Source organism: Hippopotamus amphibius, chromosome 3, assembly GCF_030028045.1.
Source record: "Hippopotamus amphibius kiboko isolate mHipAmp2 chromosome 3, mHipAmp2.hap2, whole genome shotgun sequence".
NCBI lineage: Eukaryota > Metazoa > Chordata > Mammalia > Artiodactyla > Hippopotamidae > Hippopotamus > Hippopotamus amphibius.
Window position 1 is genome coordinate 170,936,331 of NC_080188.1, and position 18,749 is coordinate 170,955,079.

General features: G+C 37.9%; 1 protein-coding gene across 5 annotated transcripts in view; it reads right to left on the reverse strand.

Moving 5' to 3' along the window:
- Positions 1 to 17,041, reverse strand: part of AXDND1 (axonemal dynein light chain domain containing 1) — a 75,451-nt gene extending 58,410 nt beyond the window's left edge. Inside the window, exons 1-9 of one of the 5 annotated variants that reach the window (XM_057730098.1) lie at positions 17,030 to 17,041; positions 16,442 to 16,637; positions 14,778 to 14,950; positions 14,259 to 14,362; positions 11,393 to 11,513; positions 10,650 to 10,735; positions 8,397 to 8,453; positions 6,667 to 6,769; positions 5,216 to 5,337 (exon numbers count right to left, since the gene is read on the reverse strand). In XM_057730098.1, coding sequence (XP_057586081.1) covers positions 5,216 to 5,337; positions 6,667 to 6,769; positions 8,397 to 8,453; positions 10,650 to 10,735; positions 11,393 to 11,513; positions 14,259 to 14,362; positions 14,778 to 14,950; positions 16,442 to 16,520 — 845 coding nt within the window. In that variant the 5' untranslated portion in view covers positions 16,521 to 16,637; positions 17,030 to 17,041. Of the gene's footprint in view, positions 1 to 5,215; positions 5,338 to 6,666; positions 6,770 to 8,396; positions 8,454 to 8,970; positions 9,023 to 10,649; positions 10,736 to 11,392; positions 11,514 to 14,258; positions 14,363 to 14,777; positions 14,951 to 16,441; positions 16,896 to 17,029 lie in introns of those variants that run through there. The other 4 variants (XM_057730100.1, XM_057730099.1, XM_057730101.1 and 1 more) reach the window with 4 other exon arrangements.
- Positions 17,042 to 18,749: the final 1,708 nt, after the last annotated feature.

The window sequence follows — 18,749 nt, forward strand, 5'->3', positions numbered from 1 at the left end:
TAAAGATAGAATGGACTTATTCTGAGGATTTTCAGAGTACAAAAGTAGAATTAGCAGGTAGAAGTTATAAGAAGGTAGATTACACTTGTATAAAGAAGGCATTTAGATTTTTTTATGTGAAATTTGATACACAATGTAATATGGGCAACGTAAACGAGGAATCAAAATGATGAGATGACTACTGACGAACACTTTGTAATTTTTATGGAGATATAATTTACATGCCATAAAATTCACCCTTTAAAAGTATACAGTAATGTGTTTAGTACATTCACAAAGCTGTGCAACCCTCAACCTATCTAATTCTGGAGTATTTTCATCATCATCAAATACCTCTTAACAGCACCTATTAGCAGTCACTCTCCATTCCTCTTTCTCTCATTTCCTGGCAACTACTAGTCTACTTTCTGTCTAGATTTGCCTCTTCTGGACATTTCATATAAATGGAATCACACAGGATGTGATCTTTTGTGACTACCTTCTTTCTCTTAGCACAATGTTTTCAAGATTCATCCATGGTAAATCATGTATCAGTACTTCATTTCTCTCTATGGTTGAAAAATATGCATTTGTCAAACCCAGAGAACTATATCACAAGAATAATATAATGTAATTAATGTAAACTATGAACTTTAGTCAATAATAATATTGATATATTGGTTCATTAATTATAACAAATATACCACATTAACATAAGATGTTAATAACAAGAGAAACTGTATACAGAGGAGGGAGGGGTATATGGAAACTCACTATATTATCTCTTCAATTCTTCTGTAGATCTAAAACTATTAAAAAAAAAACTTTTATTTTTTAAAAGAAAGTAAGGTGAGCACATTTAAAAAAAAAAATGACAGGACTTCCCTGGTGGCATAGTGGTTAAGAATCCTCCTGCCAATGCAGGGGACACAGGTTCGATCCCTCAGATGGGAAGATTGCCATATGCCTCGGAGCAACTAAGCCCAAGTGCCACAACTACTGAGCCTGTGCTCCAGAGCAGTGAGCCACAAATACTGAGCCCATGTGTCCTAGAGTTTGTGCTCTGCAACAAGAGAGGCCACCACAATGAGAAGCTCATGCACCACAACAAAAGAGTAGCCCCCGTTTGCCACAACTAGGGAAAGCCCACATGCAGCAATGAAGACCCAATGCAACCAAAAATAAATTTTAAAAAAATGTATAAAAACAAAAGTGAATAGGCAAGCAACAAACTGGGAGAAAATATTAAGTACAGTCAATCTTTGAACATTGCAGGGGCTGGGGCGCTCATTCCTACACAGTCAAAAATCCATGAAGTCATGCCTTGGTATTTGTGGGGGATTGCTGCCAGGACCCACTGTGGACACCAAAATCCAACAATGCTCAAGTCCCATAGTTGGCCCTCTATACGCAAGGTTTCAAAACCACAGTTTCAATCAACATGGATCATGTAGTACTGTATTTATTGGAAAAAAAAAAATCCATGCTTAAGTGGGCCCATGCAGTTCAAATTCATGTTGTTCAAAGGTCAACTGCATGTGTATTTTAAAATACATTTAAATATATGTAAATATAAAATAAAATTATATATATATGACAAAAGACACTTTCTGAAATGTATAAACAACTCCAAAAGCTCGATAATAAAAAGACAAAAAAAACCCTTAAAATTAGGCAAAAGATTTAAACAGACATTTCACAAAATAAAAAATACGGTCAATAAGCTCATGAAAAAGCACTCAACATCAAGAGTTGGCAGGGAAATGTAAGTTAAAAGCATGACACACTATTATACATCCACCAGAATGGCCAAAATTAAAAAGAACTACATAACTAAATGTTGACAAAAATACGGAGCAATCAGACCTCTCACACACTGTTAGTATTAGTATATAATGGTACAAACACTTTAGGGAAAAGTATTTCTTATAAAAATAAACTTAAACCAGGACTTCCCTGGCAGTCCAGTGGTTAAGACTCCGTGCTTCCACTGCAGGGGGCATGGGTCTGATCTCTGGTTGGGGAACTAAGATCCTGCATGCTGGGAGGTGCAGCCAAAAAATAAACAAACAAACAAACTTAAACCTACTTTATGATGTTTTGTACAATATGGGGAATTCAGTCAGTATTTTTTAAAAAGTGTAAATGGAATGTAATCTTTAAAATTTCCAAAAAAATAAACAATTTTTGAAAAAAATTTTAAAGAACAAACTTACTTTATGAACGAGCAATCCCATTCATACATATTTACCCAAGAAATAAAAGCACATGTTCACAAAGAGATTCTTACAAGAATGTTCATGGTAGCTTCACTCATAATAGCCCTAAACTGGAAACAGTGCTCATCAATAGGAAAACAGATAAACTGCTTTTTGTTCCACTCATACAATGGAATACTATGCAAAAATAAAAAATAACGAACTGCCCATATACGCACAATGTGGATAAATTTTAAAAAACATGCTACATGAAAGAAGCCTGATCTAGAAGAGTATATACTGTGTGATCCCATTTTGTACGAAGTTCCTAAATAAGCAAAACTAATCTAAGATTCAAAGAAGTCAGAACTTCTGGAGAAGCAGAGGTGGGCACTTCCAGGGAAAGAGCATTAGGGAACTTTGTGGGGTGATGGTAATACCCTATATCTTGATAAGGGTTTGGGTTATTTAAGTGTATGTATCTGTCAAAAGTCAACAAATGCAGACAAGATTTGTTCATTTTATTACATGTAAATTTTACTTAAAAAGGAAAAAAGGTAAATAAATAATAAACTCTGATTAATGATATACGTGCTCAAGTATTTGAGGGAAATACACTGATGTCTGCATTTTACTTTGAGGTACATTAAATTGGTGGATAAACAGAAGGATGGCTAGATGAATAGACAAGCAATAAAGCAAGAAGAGTATAATGTTAATGGCAGAAACTAGATACATGTGGGCTCACAGTAAAATTCTTTCAATTTTTATGTTGGTATTTGGAAATTCCCATAATAAAATACTGGAAAAAATAAAAATAACAAGTGAAAAAAGTCAGGTGCCTGCATCCGAAGATATTTATAATGTCAACCAAAAATAATTACTAGAGTAGCCCTATTTCCATGTAATCTGAGTCTTATTCAGCTTATAACCAACCTGTCAGTTATTCTTCCCTCTATAAAAAAAATGGTTATTATGAACCTCTGTCTCATATGAAACCCTCCTCCTACAGCAACAGGCCTCAGAGACAGGTGCATGAAAAGTGGAGACACACACAAGCTGATCAGAAAACTACAGTGAGAAGCAAACTGAGAGAAGGCTAGGGGCTGATATCAAGTATTTCCAGGGCATGTGTGGTGTTACCACTTACTGGGGATGTCTATTGGATCCTCCTAACAATCTTGTGAAACATGGAGGACTCTGTAAGATACCAGGCTCAGGACAACAGAAGAGTTTCTCATTGAAAGTGGTTCCTAGACGTTCAAAAGAGCTCCTACCACAACAAAATGCTGGACAATACATTATTCTGGACCTACTGAGTGTTTCACCATTCCACAGACACATCATGAATGTTTGCAGCAATCACCCTGAAGTCTCACTGCTTATTCCTATCTACTTTGTATCTTAACTCCAACTTGACTGCATTCTAAATCCTTAGCTTTGAAGCCCTATTCTGATCCTATCTCTGGCACTTTGGAGTTAGTATTTTTGTCTCCCCAGTGTCTGGCTCAATTTTTCTTTTCCTTTCTATCAATCATCCGTCCGTCCATCCGTCCGTCCGTCCGTCCGTCCGTCTGTCTGTCTATCTATCTATTGGCTGTGTTGGGTCTTTGTTACTGTGCGCAGGTTTTCTCTAGTTGCCGCGAGCGGGGGCTACTCTTCGTTGTGGTACATGGGCTCCTCATTACCGTGGCTTCTCTTGTTGCGGAGCACGGGCTCTAGGCACATGGGCTTCAATAGTTGCAACACACAGGTCAATAGCTGTGGCTCACGGGCTCTAAAGCGCAGGCTCAACAGTTGTGGCGCACGGGCTTAGCTGCTCCGCAGCATGTGGGATCTTCCTGGAGCAGGGCTTGAACCGGTGTCCCCTGCATTGGCAGGAGGATTCTTAACCACTGCACCACCTAGGAAGTCTTGGCTCAATTTTTCTTAAAGAATTTTGGCTTTGACTTGCCTGCCTATCTCTTTCTGTCTAGACTTCCTGGAATAGGGCCCCACCCTATCTTGGCCGCTAGAAACTAACTCCTGAAATCAGCTGGAGGAGTCCCAGTCACACTAATTCCTCATTAAAGGAAGGTTTGGAGACACAGTTAGTCATCTAGTTCCTTTGCAATGATTCCTCATCTATCCCTCCTGGCCTTGTCCTTAGATTGACAACTCAGCCTTTAGCTGTCCCTATCCTCATTCTAATTTGGCATTCTGCAGCTCTTGACGGCGTTCCAACAACTTATTCCTTCGTATCTGATCTTGACCAGTCTCTTATCAATGGCTTTGCTCCTAGTTTCTCAGCATCGTCAGATAGGCAGACTCCGTTTCCACAAATCAGACAATGGGTAAACAGGGCAAATTTATATTATTAATTCTCATTCAGGAGAAACAGGTATTCAGAGAGATATAATCATTTGACTACGGTTCCATGGCAAGTAAGCTGCAGAGGTGTCATTTGAACCCAGTATTCTAATTCTACTATCCCTCTCGGCTTTTGGAAAGCACCACAGCCATGAGAGGAAGAACTGCAGCAACAGCAGAGTTCATCATCACCACCTATAATCATCATGTGTATGGAGCACCTGCTTCTGTGCTCACATTTAAACCTCACCACAATCCTGTGAGGCATCTTAATGCCTGACAGAGTAGACACTCAGTAAATATTGTTTATGAATGAACAAATACACAAATGAAAATTTTCACATAGCTATTATCTTCATTTACAGATAAGAAAACTAAACTATAGACTTTTACCAAGGTTACATACCTAGATGATGGTTTAAAACCAGACTGCTCTGTCTCCAGAATCTATACTTTTTCCACTTTTTCACACAGCACTTCACTCCCAATCGTAAAAGAACATGGTAGCAAATATCCCAATAGAAATCACCTTAAGGAATTTCAATATATTTTTACTATAGAAAATAGAAATGCACTTAGGTCCCTTATTATTAATAGAATAGAGTACTTCTGTGATTTTTCTTAAAAGCAGATATAATTTTAATATAAAATTCAGGAGAAAACTGGGATACTCTCATAACAGCTCTAACCTGATTTTGGACAGTAGTTCTCCTCTATCTGCACAGTCCACACTGACTTGTCGAATAAGTTCATGAAATACTGTATTATAAATGGCCTGTTCCTTCTTCAATATATGAAGTAGCTTGTGCATCTGGCAAAAGATAAGTGAGATAATCAGTATTTATTACAGTCTTGCCAGTAAAAAACATCTTAGGAGGTAAGCACTCTGAATGTGAATAAGTTTTAGAAACACCTTGATTAATTGGTTCATTTACATTTTCCTTTACAAATATATATAAAAATGATACATTTTAAAAAATCTATGTTTAATCATGCACCTCTTTATGCACTGAGAAAGTCACAACATCACTACTATGTTATACCTGCCAGAAATACAAAACTTGAATTGAATAAGTACACATCAGACAAACCAAAACTGAGGAACATTGTACAGATATCGAGGTCAAGAAAAACAAAGAATAGTTTCAGATTATAGTTGTCTAAAAGAACATGACAACTAAAAGCACTGTGTGACCCTGGGATCCTGAAATAGAGGGGAAAATAGCTATAAAAGCCATTATAGGGACAATTAATAAAATTTGAAACTTGAATATGAACTATATTAGATAATACTATCATATCAATATTAAACTTCCTGATTTTGATAACTGTTATATGGATATATAAGAGAATGTCCTTATTCACAGGAAATATAAAATGTTTGGTGATAAAGAGGCATGAGGTTGCCAGCTTACTCTAAAATTGGTTCAGAAAAAAACCATACACGTAGAGATACATAGAGAGGGAACGAGAATGATAAAGCAAATAGGGCACAATGTAAACAATTAGTGAACCTGGGTAAAAGTTACATAGGAGTGCCTCATATGGAGAATGATAAAGCAAATAGGGCACAATGTAAACAATTAGTGAACCTGGGTAAAGGTTACATAGGAGTGCCTCATATGGAACTTGTATATGTTTCAAATTCTATAGAAAAAAAATTTACAAAACAAGAGAAACAGCCCCATAAAGAAGAAAATCTATATCTATGTAAGACTGAAAGAGCTCTTTCATTAGGTACAAAATTAAAATTATAAGTGGTAAAAAAGCATAGTTTAATTGGAGTGTTTTTTAGTGGTACATAAAATAATAAGGGTCTTATAATCAATGGTGTCATATTCAGTTAAATACTACAATAATGATACTAAAAATTAATTATACAGTGTTTACCACATGCCAAGCACTGTCCTAAGCACTTCACATTCATTATGTCATTTAATCTCCACAACAACCCTAGGAAGTAAATAATATTATTATCTGTAATTTACAGATGAGGAAATCAAGGCACAAATATCGATACATTAAATGACCTGCCCAAGGTCACCAGCTAATAAATGGCAGGGTCAGGATTCCAATGCAGGCATCCCACCTCCAGAGTGCATGCTCTTAACAGCTAGTTTATATTGATCTTTTCAGTTACCTTGGTTGGCCCTGTATATTCCTGATTTTCCACACCAGCCCTCTCTAGCATAGTATCCATCACATCATTCAGCTGGACCACTTCTACTCTTTTATTAGGTTTCCTAAAAGATTAAGACGGCAGACTTGTGTAATTAGTGTTACAACAGATCATGCTCAAATGGCAAAAGGAACATAATATGCATAAAGAAAATGTACGTACTACAGAACACTAATGTATTTTAAAGCATTATACCTGTATGCACTAATCTAGTGGGATATCAATAGTAAAGTAAAGCAAAATACAAAAACAAAACAAAACAAAAACCAACAAAAATGTAAACAGTATGATCTTCTCTTTCATAAAAGAAAACAGTATGATCTTCTCTTTCCATCCCCCCAAAAAATTCTATACACCTATTGTGTAAGATTGTAAGAACACAGAAAAATGTGAAGTAATAAACATCAAACTGTTAATATTGGCTACTTCACGATATAAAAGAAAAGGGACAAAGGATAGATAAGAAAAAAAGCCTATAGCAAAATGGAGAAATACTAATGGTTAAATGTAGAATATAAAAATATTTTATATATGATCCAGCAATCCCACTTAAAAGACTTGAAATCAGGATCTGGAAGAGAGGGACCTCCCTGGTGGTCCAGTGGTTAAGACTCCATGCTCCCAATGCAGAAGCCCGGGTTTGATCCCTGGTCAGGGAACTAGATCCCTCATGACACAACTAAAGATCCCGCATGCTGCAACTAAAAGATCCTGCATGCCACAATTAAAGATCCTGCACATTGCAACGAAGATCCTGTGTGCCACAACTAAGAGCTGGCACAGCCAAATAAATAAATATTTAAAAAAAAAGAATCCATGCCTCTACTGCAGGGGGCACAGGTCTGATCCCTGGTTGGGGAAGTAAGATCCTGCATGCCACACAGCAAGGCCAAAAAAAAAAAAAAGAAGAAAAAAACGATCTTGAAAAGATATTAGCACTCCCATGTTCATTGAAGCACTATTCACAATAGCCAAGATGTGGAAACAACCTAAATGTCCACTGGTGAATGAATGGATAAAGAAAACGTGATACACACACATACACACACACACACACACACACACACACACACACACACACACACTGGAATATTATTCGGCCTTAAAAAAAGAAAGAAATTCCGCAATATGCAACAACGTGAATGTAGCTAAAGGACGTTATGCTAAGTGAAATAAGCCAGTCACAGAAGAACAAGTACTGCTTGATTCCACTTACATGGGGTATCTAAAATAGTGAAACTCATATAGAATCAGAGAGTGGCATGGCAGGTTGCAGGGGCTGAGGGGAGAAGGAAATGGGAAGTTGCTAATCAATGGGCATAATATCTCAGTTATGCAAGCTTCTACAGTTCTGCTGTACAACACTGTGCCTATAATTAACAACACTGTATTGCACACTTAAAATTTTATTAAGAGGGTAGATCTCATCCTAAGTATTCTTACCACAATAAAAAAAAATTTTTTAATGTAAAAAAAAAAGTGTTTTCTAGCACTTTGATATTATAAATATGTAAAAAATCAATATGCAGTTGGACAAATGAAAACGATTAAATGACAGAATTGTAGGCAATTACTGTCTTGTGTTTCTGCAGTAATTTTAATATTTTTGTGTAATAAACTACCAACAAAAAGGAAAATATATGTATATAGTTATTCTTTCTTAGAAACACTCTCAAAAATAAACTACTCACATGGATGGGAAGAGCAATAGTCTATTCTCACTATCTGTGAGGAGAGTAGTATATTTGCTGCAATAAATAAGACAGGTAAATATTATTGTAAGAAAACTGTCTGGCCTATTTATCACATAACAAAACATGAAAAACTTAAGACCTCACAGAATTGAGAAGCTTGAAGACAATCAGAAAGGTCCATCATTTTACACACAGGATCATACTTAAATAGCCTTAGACATCTACAAAGACACAATGATACTTACCATATTTCAAACATTTTGAAGTAAAAGAGCTTTAATCACACTCCTTAGTATATCACAATATGAAAATTTCTTTGATTCGTTAAAAAAAAAAGAGCTTTCAAAGGTGGAAGAATGTTCTAAGAACACTGAAGTCAACAGAGTTAAGTGACTAAACAGGTTATAAAATTAATAAGATGGGATAGGGAGGGGATATGGGGATATATGTATAAATACAGCTGATTTACTTTGTTGTACAGCAAAAACTGGCACAACAGTGTAAAGCAATTATATTCCAATAAAGAGCGTAAAAAAAATTAATAAGAAGTGGAGATGAAACTAGAACCCACTTTTCTTGATGCTCAGCATACATATCTGTCCTCTGGAAGTACCTGCTTATACCTAAATAGGTATCACAATGAGAACCTCATGGTAATTCTTCAAATTCATTATTATTTACATATCATTTTCTTCCCCTAGTTGAAAAACATTTCCTTTGGTTCTGCCCCCTACTAGAACACAGTTGGTTAATAAGGTCCATTTTCAGAATTTAGATTAGTGAAAAATCCCCAGGGAATATAAATATTCAAAATAACATTTCAAAAATGACTGTGTGAGAGGGACTAGAAGCAATGATACCCCTGGAGCAATGAGTACACCCAGCACTAGAATCTTGGTTTCTCAGAACCCTCCTTCACTAAAAGGAAAACAGTACTCCTTGGAGAAGTGACTCCTAGCTCATTCCAGAGCTGAAGTTGGGAAATATAAGATGAATCTGAAAATCTTATTGAGCTAGAAAATAAGAGAACATTCAAGGAACAATGGGGATATGCCTAAAGAACACAAGAGTCAGCTCAAAGGAGCTGGCATAAGCAAAATCAGGAAAAATCTGAACATCATTGATAGCAAAGAATTATAACACATTGAAAGAAAAATCTATGAGTTTATATTGTAAAATGGCAACTAATACATACGAGAATGATGGAGCTAAAAAAGTCATCAAAAAAGTCTATAACTGGTGGGTTGCGAGGAAATACACATTAAAGTATTTGGTGGCAAAGGGTTACTCTTGAATAGTGTGTGTGTGCACGTGTGTGTGTGTGTGTGTGTGTATTAAAGCAAATGAGGCAAAATGTAAACAGTGAGTCAGGATAGAGAGTATATGGGAGTTCCCTGTTATATTTTTGTAACTTTTTTATACTTTTGAAATTATATAAGATAAAAGTTACCCAAAAAAGGAGTTCCATTTAGTTCCCTTTGGCAAAATATTGTTCTGAAACCCACCATCATAAGGAAATACTATATAATGTATGTATTGGATAAGGTAAAAAGAGTGACAGCTTCTGCATATTTTACTATGAAATCTAGTACAAAGTTCTAGTTTTTTAAACTATGAAACATTCAAGTGTTGTTTCAGAAAATAAAAGCAAGATCCCATTTTCAATCCCATAAGCAGGAATCAAAGAAAACTGAAAATGACTAGTCCAAAGTCTGGAGCTAACCCCTAGAGTGTGTATTATGAGATTCCAGCTTAGAGGGCTACTTTCCTTTGTCATTGCTCAAAACCATTCCTAAAGAGGCATAGCAAGCATTCAGAACAAAGATCTATTTTTTTTTAATTCAAAATTAAACAATCGGAAAAGACAGAAAACCATTTAATAACTAAAAATCTCAAACTTTTTTAACTGAAATATAATTGATTTACAATATTATGTTAGTTGTAGGTGTGATTTTGTTATATTTTTTCAGATTTTTTCCATTATTGGTTATAAGATATTCAATATCTTGTAATAGCACAGTTTCCTGTTCTCTACAGTAAATTCTTGTTGCTTCAAACTCTTTTAAGTAAGACTTTTTTCATTAGTTTTTGATACCTTTCTTAAATTGTATTAGGATGGTAAGCCAAGTATTTACTCATTTCAGTGTAGATACTGTCTAGGAACATGAGTGAACTTCTCAGATTCCTCTATGTCTGGGAAGTAGAAACAGTTCAACTTGTCAGATATTCAGTATATACCACAGTACTCACTCATCATAACACTCCAAACCTGAAACTCCTGTATTTGACACAATATGAAATTCTTCAGGAATCAAAGTATCTGTTAGTTTCTTTGGCTTAAAAAGAAAGAACAAGAATAAAAACATTAGTAGATGAAAAAAATTGAGTTGCACAAATCCCAATTCCTATCCCAAAGGGATACTATTTATTAAGAGATTTTGATTAGGGAAATAACAATATTAGTAATATGGGTCACGGCAAGGAGGAACAAACCTTCAGCAGAGTACAAATTAAAAAATTAACCATGAATTAAAGAACGATCTTGGTTTCAGTATTAGTTACACAAAAATCTATCGACTTTAAAATTCAAATAGGAATTTAAAATTCACCTTAGCAACATGCCAAAAATAAGAATTCTACAACTTTTTTTTCTGCCTTTTTTTAAATTGAAGTATAGTTGATTTGCAATGTTATGTTACTTTCAAGAATTCTACAACTTTAAACTGTGGGTTTCTTTAAAAAAAAAAAAAAATCTAGTCTCCTATACTGTATTTTCCAGATTAAAGTAAATAACTATAGTTTGGAAAATGGCTTAAAATAAAATATTTTTGGTCTTCTCCCACTAAATGCCCTCTTCTAGAAATAACTGGAAAGTGCTATGAAAACATAAACATGACGGCTGTTATAATATGGCATGGCTTTATATTTGGGGGAAATTTTTTTTTTTAAGTAGAGAGAGGGAGAGGAAATTATTTATCAAATACCTTATTTACCTTATGAGGCACAATCACACCATCATGTGACTGTAACGAACGGCCCATTTGTGGGGGACAAACTGCACTTTCCCTTGTCTCTCCTTTAACATATTTAACATCATACAGAAAAGAAATATCCCTAAAAGATAAGAAAAATATATTTACAAAATAAATTTTGTTTGGTTACTGGAAAAAAGTGGGTAAGGTTCACATATATCCTTCTAGTGGGTAGAAAAGGACACAAAACTGGTCTCCTTACCTCATACTTTAGTAAGCAGGCTGAGGCATTAGGGTTTTCCCCACAGTCTGCCTCTTCTCCATGTCAAATTTCTCATTCGCCTTTCCTTCAACCTCATGTTAAGATGTATTTTCTTCCCCGGAATTATTCCCTCCACTGAAGTACTTCATTTCATCTTTGTCCACATCCTTGGGGATCTCATTCCATCAATCCTAATTTCTGTGTATTTCCTTCTCTCTGGGAACATTCCCCCTGGTCTATAACTCAAGTTTTCTCCCCTTCTAAAAAATCTTCCCTTGACCATGCATTGTTGTCAAGTTCCTTTGACCTCTCTCTCTCTTACTTTCTGCTAAACATCGGACTTCTTAAAATTTCCCTGCAATCTGATTTCATTTCCATCTCTCATCTGAAATCATTCTCCAGAAAGCTGAGGATGACCTTCTACAGCTAAGTCATCAGTTCTCATCTTCCACTATTTTCTGGGAATATTTTCCAGGGTTGATCACCTGTCTTTTTAAAAATACTCTCCTCTCCTCTATCCTCTGTATGACTAGACTCTCCTGGTTCTTTTGTACCTACTCCTTCTCGAACATATCTGTGACCGCTTGCTTACCAAAAGGAAATGCTCCACAACGTCCTGTCCTCATCCCTCTGTGCTCTCCCTACACTTTCTCCCTTGGCAATGCTATCAAATCTCATCTTATCATATCTGTTACCCCTAGATATGACTAAATCATTTTACCTCATTCTAACTTTTCATCCTTCTATATTCACCAATTTTGTCAGTTAGCACCACCACTCTACTCATCAAAAATCTCAGCATCCATAATAGATTCCATCCCATCCTTTGTCCTCAATATCTGTCACTGACACCTATTAATTTTACAGTCACCATCCTCTTGTCTCTTGCCAATGCCAAATCCAGGTAGCTTTTGCCATGTAAGGTATGTACCCACAGATTCCGAGGTCCGCAGTGAGGACATTTCAGGGAGGCCATTATCCTGTCTATCACACTACAGACCTTCACATTTTAAAAAAATTCCAACTCAGATGTCGTTTGACATTAAAACTTTGTCAGTTTATTGCTGCATTCGGATACAGTTAATTATTTTTTCAAAGTACTTCAAACATCTCATAACTACTAATTATTATATATTAATAATTATAGCCATGGCCTGATGGCATAAAATAAAGTACCAATACTTATAATACCAAAACCCCAGGACACACAAGTCAAAAGCCTAAATTTCTGCCACTTTTTCTAGCACTGAGATATAGCTGAGTAATAACACCTTATATTTACATAGCAGTGTTTAGTTTTACAAGTGCTCTTTCATTTATTATCTCATTTGTGCTTTCTATATCCCTGGGAGGTACACGAAATGGAGTGAGAAAGACTTTTTACAAACGAGAAGATGGAACTCAGAAACGCTAAACAACCTACCCAAGTATTAGCAACTGTAAACTTACTTATATTTCAATAAGAAGCACGGAAGGAGTAAACTGGGGGGGGTGGGGGGGGCGGGGGAGTATACTGATAAATGAACCATATACAATTAGCAGATCACAATCTTCACAGAGAAAATGTTGACATATTGAATATTTTTAGGAATGATATTGACAAATGGAATATTTCCTGCCATGTCAATAAACAGCAGATGTCACAGTCATCAATGACTGCAGCCCTCCAGACATGAGCCGGGCAAGCCGAGAAAGCTCAGGGCTGAAAAGAATACCTGCCATCAGATTGCAGCCACTCCCTGTGGTGAGCCCTGAGGAAACTCAGGATGTGAAAATACAGGCCCCAGATAGCTAAGGTGCATATCAAAGGAATGATTTCAGTGAACCCAGAGCTTGCATCTTCCCATACATAGAAAAGCGCTAAATTCCTTGAGATATCTGGTTTTCTTTAATTAACAATAATCTTTTGATGTTCCCGACTACCTGTCCTTTGTTGCAAAACTCCTATATAACCTATAGCTCCTCCCCTCGCCTCCTTGGAACAGTTTCTCAGAGCTATCTGAGATGCTGTCTCCTGGGCTGCAGTCCTCATTTTGCCTCAAATAAAACTTAACTCACAACTCTCACATTATGCATATATTTTTTTAAGTCAACAATATAAAAACAACAAATAGAATTTGCTGATTTGACTTAAAACAGTGTGAAGGTTAAGGGTTCGCTTTGAAGAAAACCAACGATTAAGCACTTGTTTTTCAAGGTTTTGTACATCATGAAGCTATGTTACCTAGCTCTTCTCAAAGGTGCAAATAAGAGGCCCTAAAGGCACTCTGCCTGATATCGTCCCTTCTAGCATACAATGAGTAAGAGAGTAAGGGGACAAGTACACAATGACATGCAAAAGCAGTTTAAACAAACGAAAAGTCAACAGAGCCAGCACCTATTGCCACCCTACTGATAATAATCATATACAAAAAGGTAGACCCATGCCCTCATCAGACTGTATTCTGGTTCATTAAAGATACTTCAAGCTTTAAAATCTATGATTCTATGATTTTATTCTCTGACTTAAAATCTCTGATTCTATGATTTCATGATTTTTCCAATTCTGCTCCTCTCCAAGAAATCATACAAAACGAGATAATGACTCTACTCATCTGCATCTACCCCACTATATTCCTTCTTTACCTTCCAGCTCCTGTTAGGGAAACAGGATGGTCAATCAGATATCTGAACTTATTTCTTCGAATAGGGTTATACCAGACGTCGTCAGCAGGGCGTGGAAGAGTGCCCTGGGAAAAAGAAAAACATGAATATACAGCAGAGGGCGCTCTAGTCAAATGAAACCTATTCTTAATCATTTTTGAGCATTTACATTAAAGGCATTTAGATATTCCATGGAAAAAGAGCAGAATTCTTATTCAATACCAAGGAAAAAGACTGAAACTAGAACAATTTAATAGTGAACGAAAAATATCAAGACTAAGAGTAGTAATAACAATTTAGGTAAATCACATAAAAACAGGTTAATGGAAATACTCAAGTATTCCTTGAAAATATTTATGCAAAAGATTCGTTTTCAATCTAGGAGATTAACTTTAAAATATTCTTAAGACAATCTGGAATGTATAACATATGCTAAATAAATAATGAACTAGATAACACAAGATAAATGTTCCCAAGTACTTTATATATGTATACACACACCTTTGGAGTTTTAATTTTCTTAGGAGGCAGTAAGTTTTCAGGACAAGGACCGGCATTGGCTGCATAGGTCAGAGAAAGTAGAACTTCCTCAGGGATGAACTCATTCTGAAGGGCAGTAGGAAGGGGTTTTGACCGATCTACCAGACTTTTTTTCTCCCTTAGTTCAGGAAGTCCTAAGAAAATAATGGGAAAGAAAAGCTTACTGTAGTTTTTTTGAGAGTTAATTAGAGATTCCCAGGCTGCCTCATCAACCCCACATACACATTGCTAACAGAAACACTGCTTCTGGTTGCCAAGAATAGCAACAATTATTTAAAACATTGAAAATCATCTAGTCCAGAAAAAGAAACTCATATTGTCTACCCTACTCATACTTACATCAGACATGAGTTCAAAAACTCAGCTACAAAGATGAACCTCCATAATTCCAAATTCAAAGTTGAAAATTAAACTCACTTCACTTGATCAATTGACCAGAATAGCATGAAGATGATGAGAATGTCTATTTTCCCTTTGATGTGAAAATGACAAAAGAAATCTCCTCTTCTCAAAATTGTCAAATTACTTAGTAATTTTTTCTATATCACTTCAAAAGCGAAAATTAAATTGGAATATTTATAAAGTGGAAGGGATCTGAGTTGGATTTAAAAGTAGAATTGGCATTGTTAGAAATGGAGTGGAATAATCAGAGCAAATTAGTAGAGTAAGACTCAGTACAAAGAGTGTTCCACTCAGCTTGACTAGGGCAAAGGAGTTATAAAGGTAGGGAGTAGATCTAATATAGGAAAAGGTCTCCTATGCAGTCAGTCAAGGAGGGTTGGGTTGTCACTCTTCTTAAAGAACTCTCCACTAATCTATGCCCCTCACATAGTATGGTTTATGCTAATTTCTATAAGGATGTATCACGCTTTGATCACCATCAAAATCTCTAAAGTTCACATTACCAAACCTCTAACTCTTAAAAGTTTGGAATGGAGTCAGGATATCAGCGGAAATAAGAAAAAAAAAAAAAAATGCTAGGTAGGACTCTAGCAGAATTTTCCCTAAAAACAAGATATAGGTGAGTTGGAGGAAGCTTTAACAATGAGGATAGGAATGAGTCTAGCAGATTCTTATTCTAGTACAGATCTGCATTTATGAAGGTAAATCTTATATAAGTAATTACTTTCATTGAGAGTAATTACTAAAACCTGATACAAACTGGTTCTTACCAAATACCAAAAAAAAAAAAAGTATTGTTTCATACAACCACTGGTATTTAAAATACGCTGAATGTAAAACAGTATAAAACCCATCAACATTTTTTTTTTTTTTTTTTTTTTTTTGGGCACACGGGCTTAGTTGCTCCGTGGCATGTAGGATCTTCCTGGAGCAGGGATCGAACCCATGTCCTCTGCATTGGCAGGCAGATTCTTAACCACTGCGCCACCTAGGAAGCCCCCCCATCAACATTCGAAAAAAAATTACAAAGACAGTCCCTAAGCAGAGTAGTGAAACAAGACTGAAAAATACTATAAAAGGAATGGCTTTTGATTTTATTGAAACCAGCGTATTGGAAAAACGACAGTAATTAAAGTATCCTGAAATCTCAGCCTAAGGAAAAGAGTGAACGTATGGTGATTTCTGACTGTGGCTATGATTACTTATGCCTTGAAGAACTTTACCTGTCTCCTCCTTGGGTACTGAGATTTTCAAATGCTTGCCATCACGTGCTGACGTGGAGGGCGTTTTCGGGAGCGACATCGTAAGCAATGCCTCCTATCATTCTCTGTAGTAATTTGAAATACCCCTCCAGAAAGCTAACCTAGAAACAAATCAGCGGCATACAGTACTGGGATTTGGCAGGGCTGCCACATTGACCTGCAGGAAAAGAGAGAGCGAGACACAGAGAGAGAGACAGGCAGAGAAAGACAGAGAGAGGCCCGTTAAGTGTTTCTGCTAAATTTGGAGTCTACAACCCATCTAGCATGGGTTTCCTTTGAGGAGGCTTCTGGGCTCTCCCAAGTCCTCTGACGCGACTTAAGATGCCTGTGTGTGGAAAGAGTCCGGGCTAGGCCGGGAAGGACACGCTCGGCCCACCCCTGCGACCACCAGCACCCCCTGAGGGCGCCCCTCGCTCGAGGCGGGTCCGCTCGGTCCGGCCTCCCCGCAGGCGGCGCCTCGCGCACGCAGCTCCCCCGCCTCACGGGCGGGCAGAGGGCGCACCGCTTAGGCGTCAGAAGTGACGGGAAACGGACGCTTGCAACCGGTACCCGTAAATTGCGTTTCCCGCCAGACATCTTGTCGCCTCGCCCTTTCCCGGACGCCTGCGTGTCGTCATAGAAACCCAGGACCCCGACCCTTAGCAACCCTCAAGGAGGGCTGCCTTCGGCGGTGCCGGCGGAGGACGGAGCCGGCTAAGACGGTCTCCCGGGGATCCGATGTGTTTTAAATCGCAACATAGATTCAGCAGCAACGAAGAATAAAAATGTTTAATCAGGCCGTTCTCAAGGAGTCAGAAAGTGTCTGGACCCCGGGGCTCGCGCGGCAGGCGGGCGCCAGTGCGCAGGCGCTCGCGGTGGCTGGGTGCACTCGCCCCTTCCCCCGGCATCACCTCGCAGGCTTGCGACCAGAGGCGGGTCCGACTTGAGCAAGAGTTTTTCCTCGTCGCTCTATCCCACTTTTTGTTGTTTCCTCTGTTTTTCTAAAAGCCAAATAGGGGCAACCTGGGTAATCAAAAACCCTAGGTTCCCCTCAGCTGAGACTATTGCAGATGCTGCCCCTGTCCTTGGCGTGTCCATGGAGTCTTCGTCGGACACTTAAGCTCCACCCGCGCCCCCCTCCCCACCCTACTCCTCCGTTTCCAAGAAGGCGGAAGGCGTTCCTAGGTCCAGACTCTTTGACTGGAGGCAGGTCAGGAGATGGCACGTCAAGCAGAGCTAGCCCAGGTCAAATCTTTGGGTCTCACTGCTTAAAAAACCTGTTCTCAGGAAGTAATGTGATAAACACGTTAAGAACGGAGAAGCTGAGGACCCCTTCTTACAACCACCAGGATTGTTACCCAATCAAATTTGGGTCTGCCCGACCAATGCATAGCAAAGCTGGTCTACTAACACCTGGTTGTGATGAGGGAAAATACAGTTTATTGCAAGGTGGTTCTAAGTAAGGAGAATAGGCTCAGAAGATCTGAACTCCCCAGTGGCTTCCGGGGAAGGGTTTTTAAAGGCGAGGTGAGGGAGAGTCACAGGTGCCTGATCAGCTTGTGGACATTTAATTTCTGGTCGGTGGTGAGGTAACTAGGTGGTATTCTGGACGGTCAACATCATCAACCTTATGGTTCCAAAGGGTCTGGGGTCCATGTGCTTTTGTTAGCATGCAGTCAACTTCTTCCATCTGGTTGGGGGTGGGGAGGGGGCGGTTAGTATCTATAATAAACAACTCAAGGATATGGCTCAGAACATTATCTAGACCTTGAGTAGGAACTAACGGTCCTTGACTTTTGCTTTATAGCTAAAATATTTTATCTTACTTGACTGTTTTCCTTTCTTTCTGCATTTTCTCACTTCTCTGAATCTGCTCTTTGGAACTTTGGGAAGGCCTAGGAGGCTGAAGCTTTTCTTCAAACAAGTTTTTCTGCAGGAGATTTGGGGGTGCGGGGGCGGGGCAGGGGGAAGGGGAGGGCAGTATCTGTCCCTCGAAAGGCTTCACAGGGTCCTGCTGCTCGGTTTCAGGATCATTTTGTATTAGGATGGAACCTTAATGCCAAGCAGTGCTGGTGGAATCCCAGAGTCTAGATGCCGCTAGTCTGAAAGATAAATTTCAGGAGGAAAGAAAACTCCTGTTCAGTCATCATATTCCTTAGTACCAACTGTAATGCCTGGCACAAACATCTTCAATACATGATGTTTGAAAATCAACTGGACAGTTAGAACGCTTCTGTGTTTATATGCTTAAGTCTCTGGGTTTTGGGATAATAGCTCATAGAAATATGAG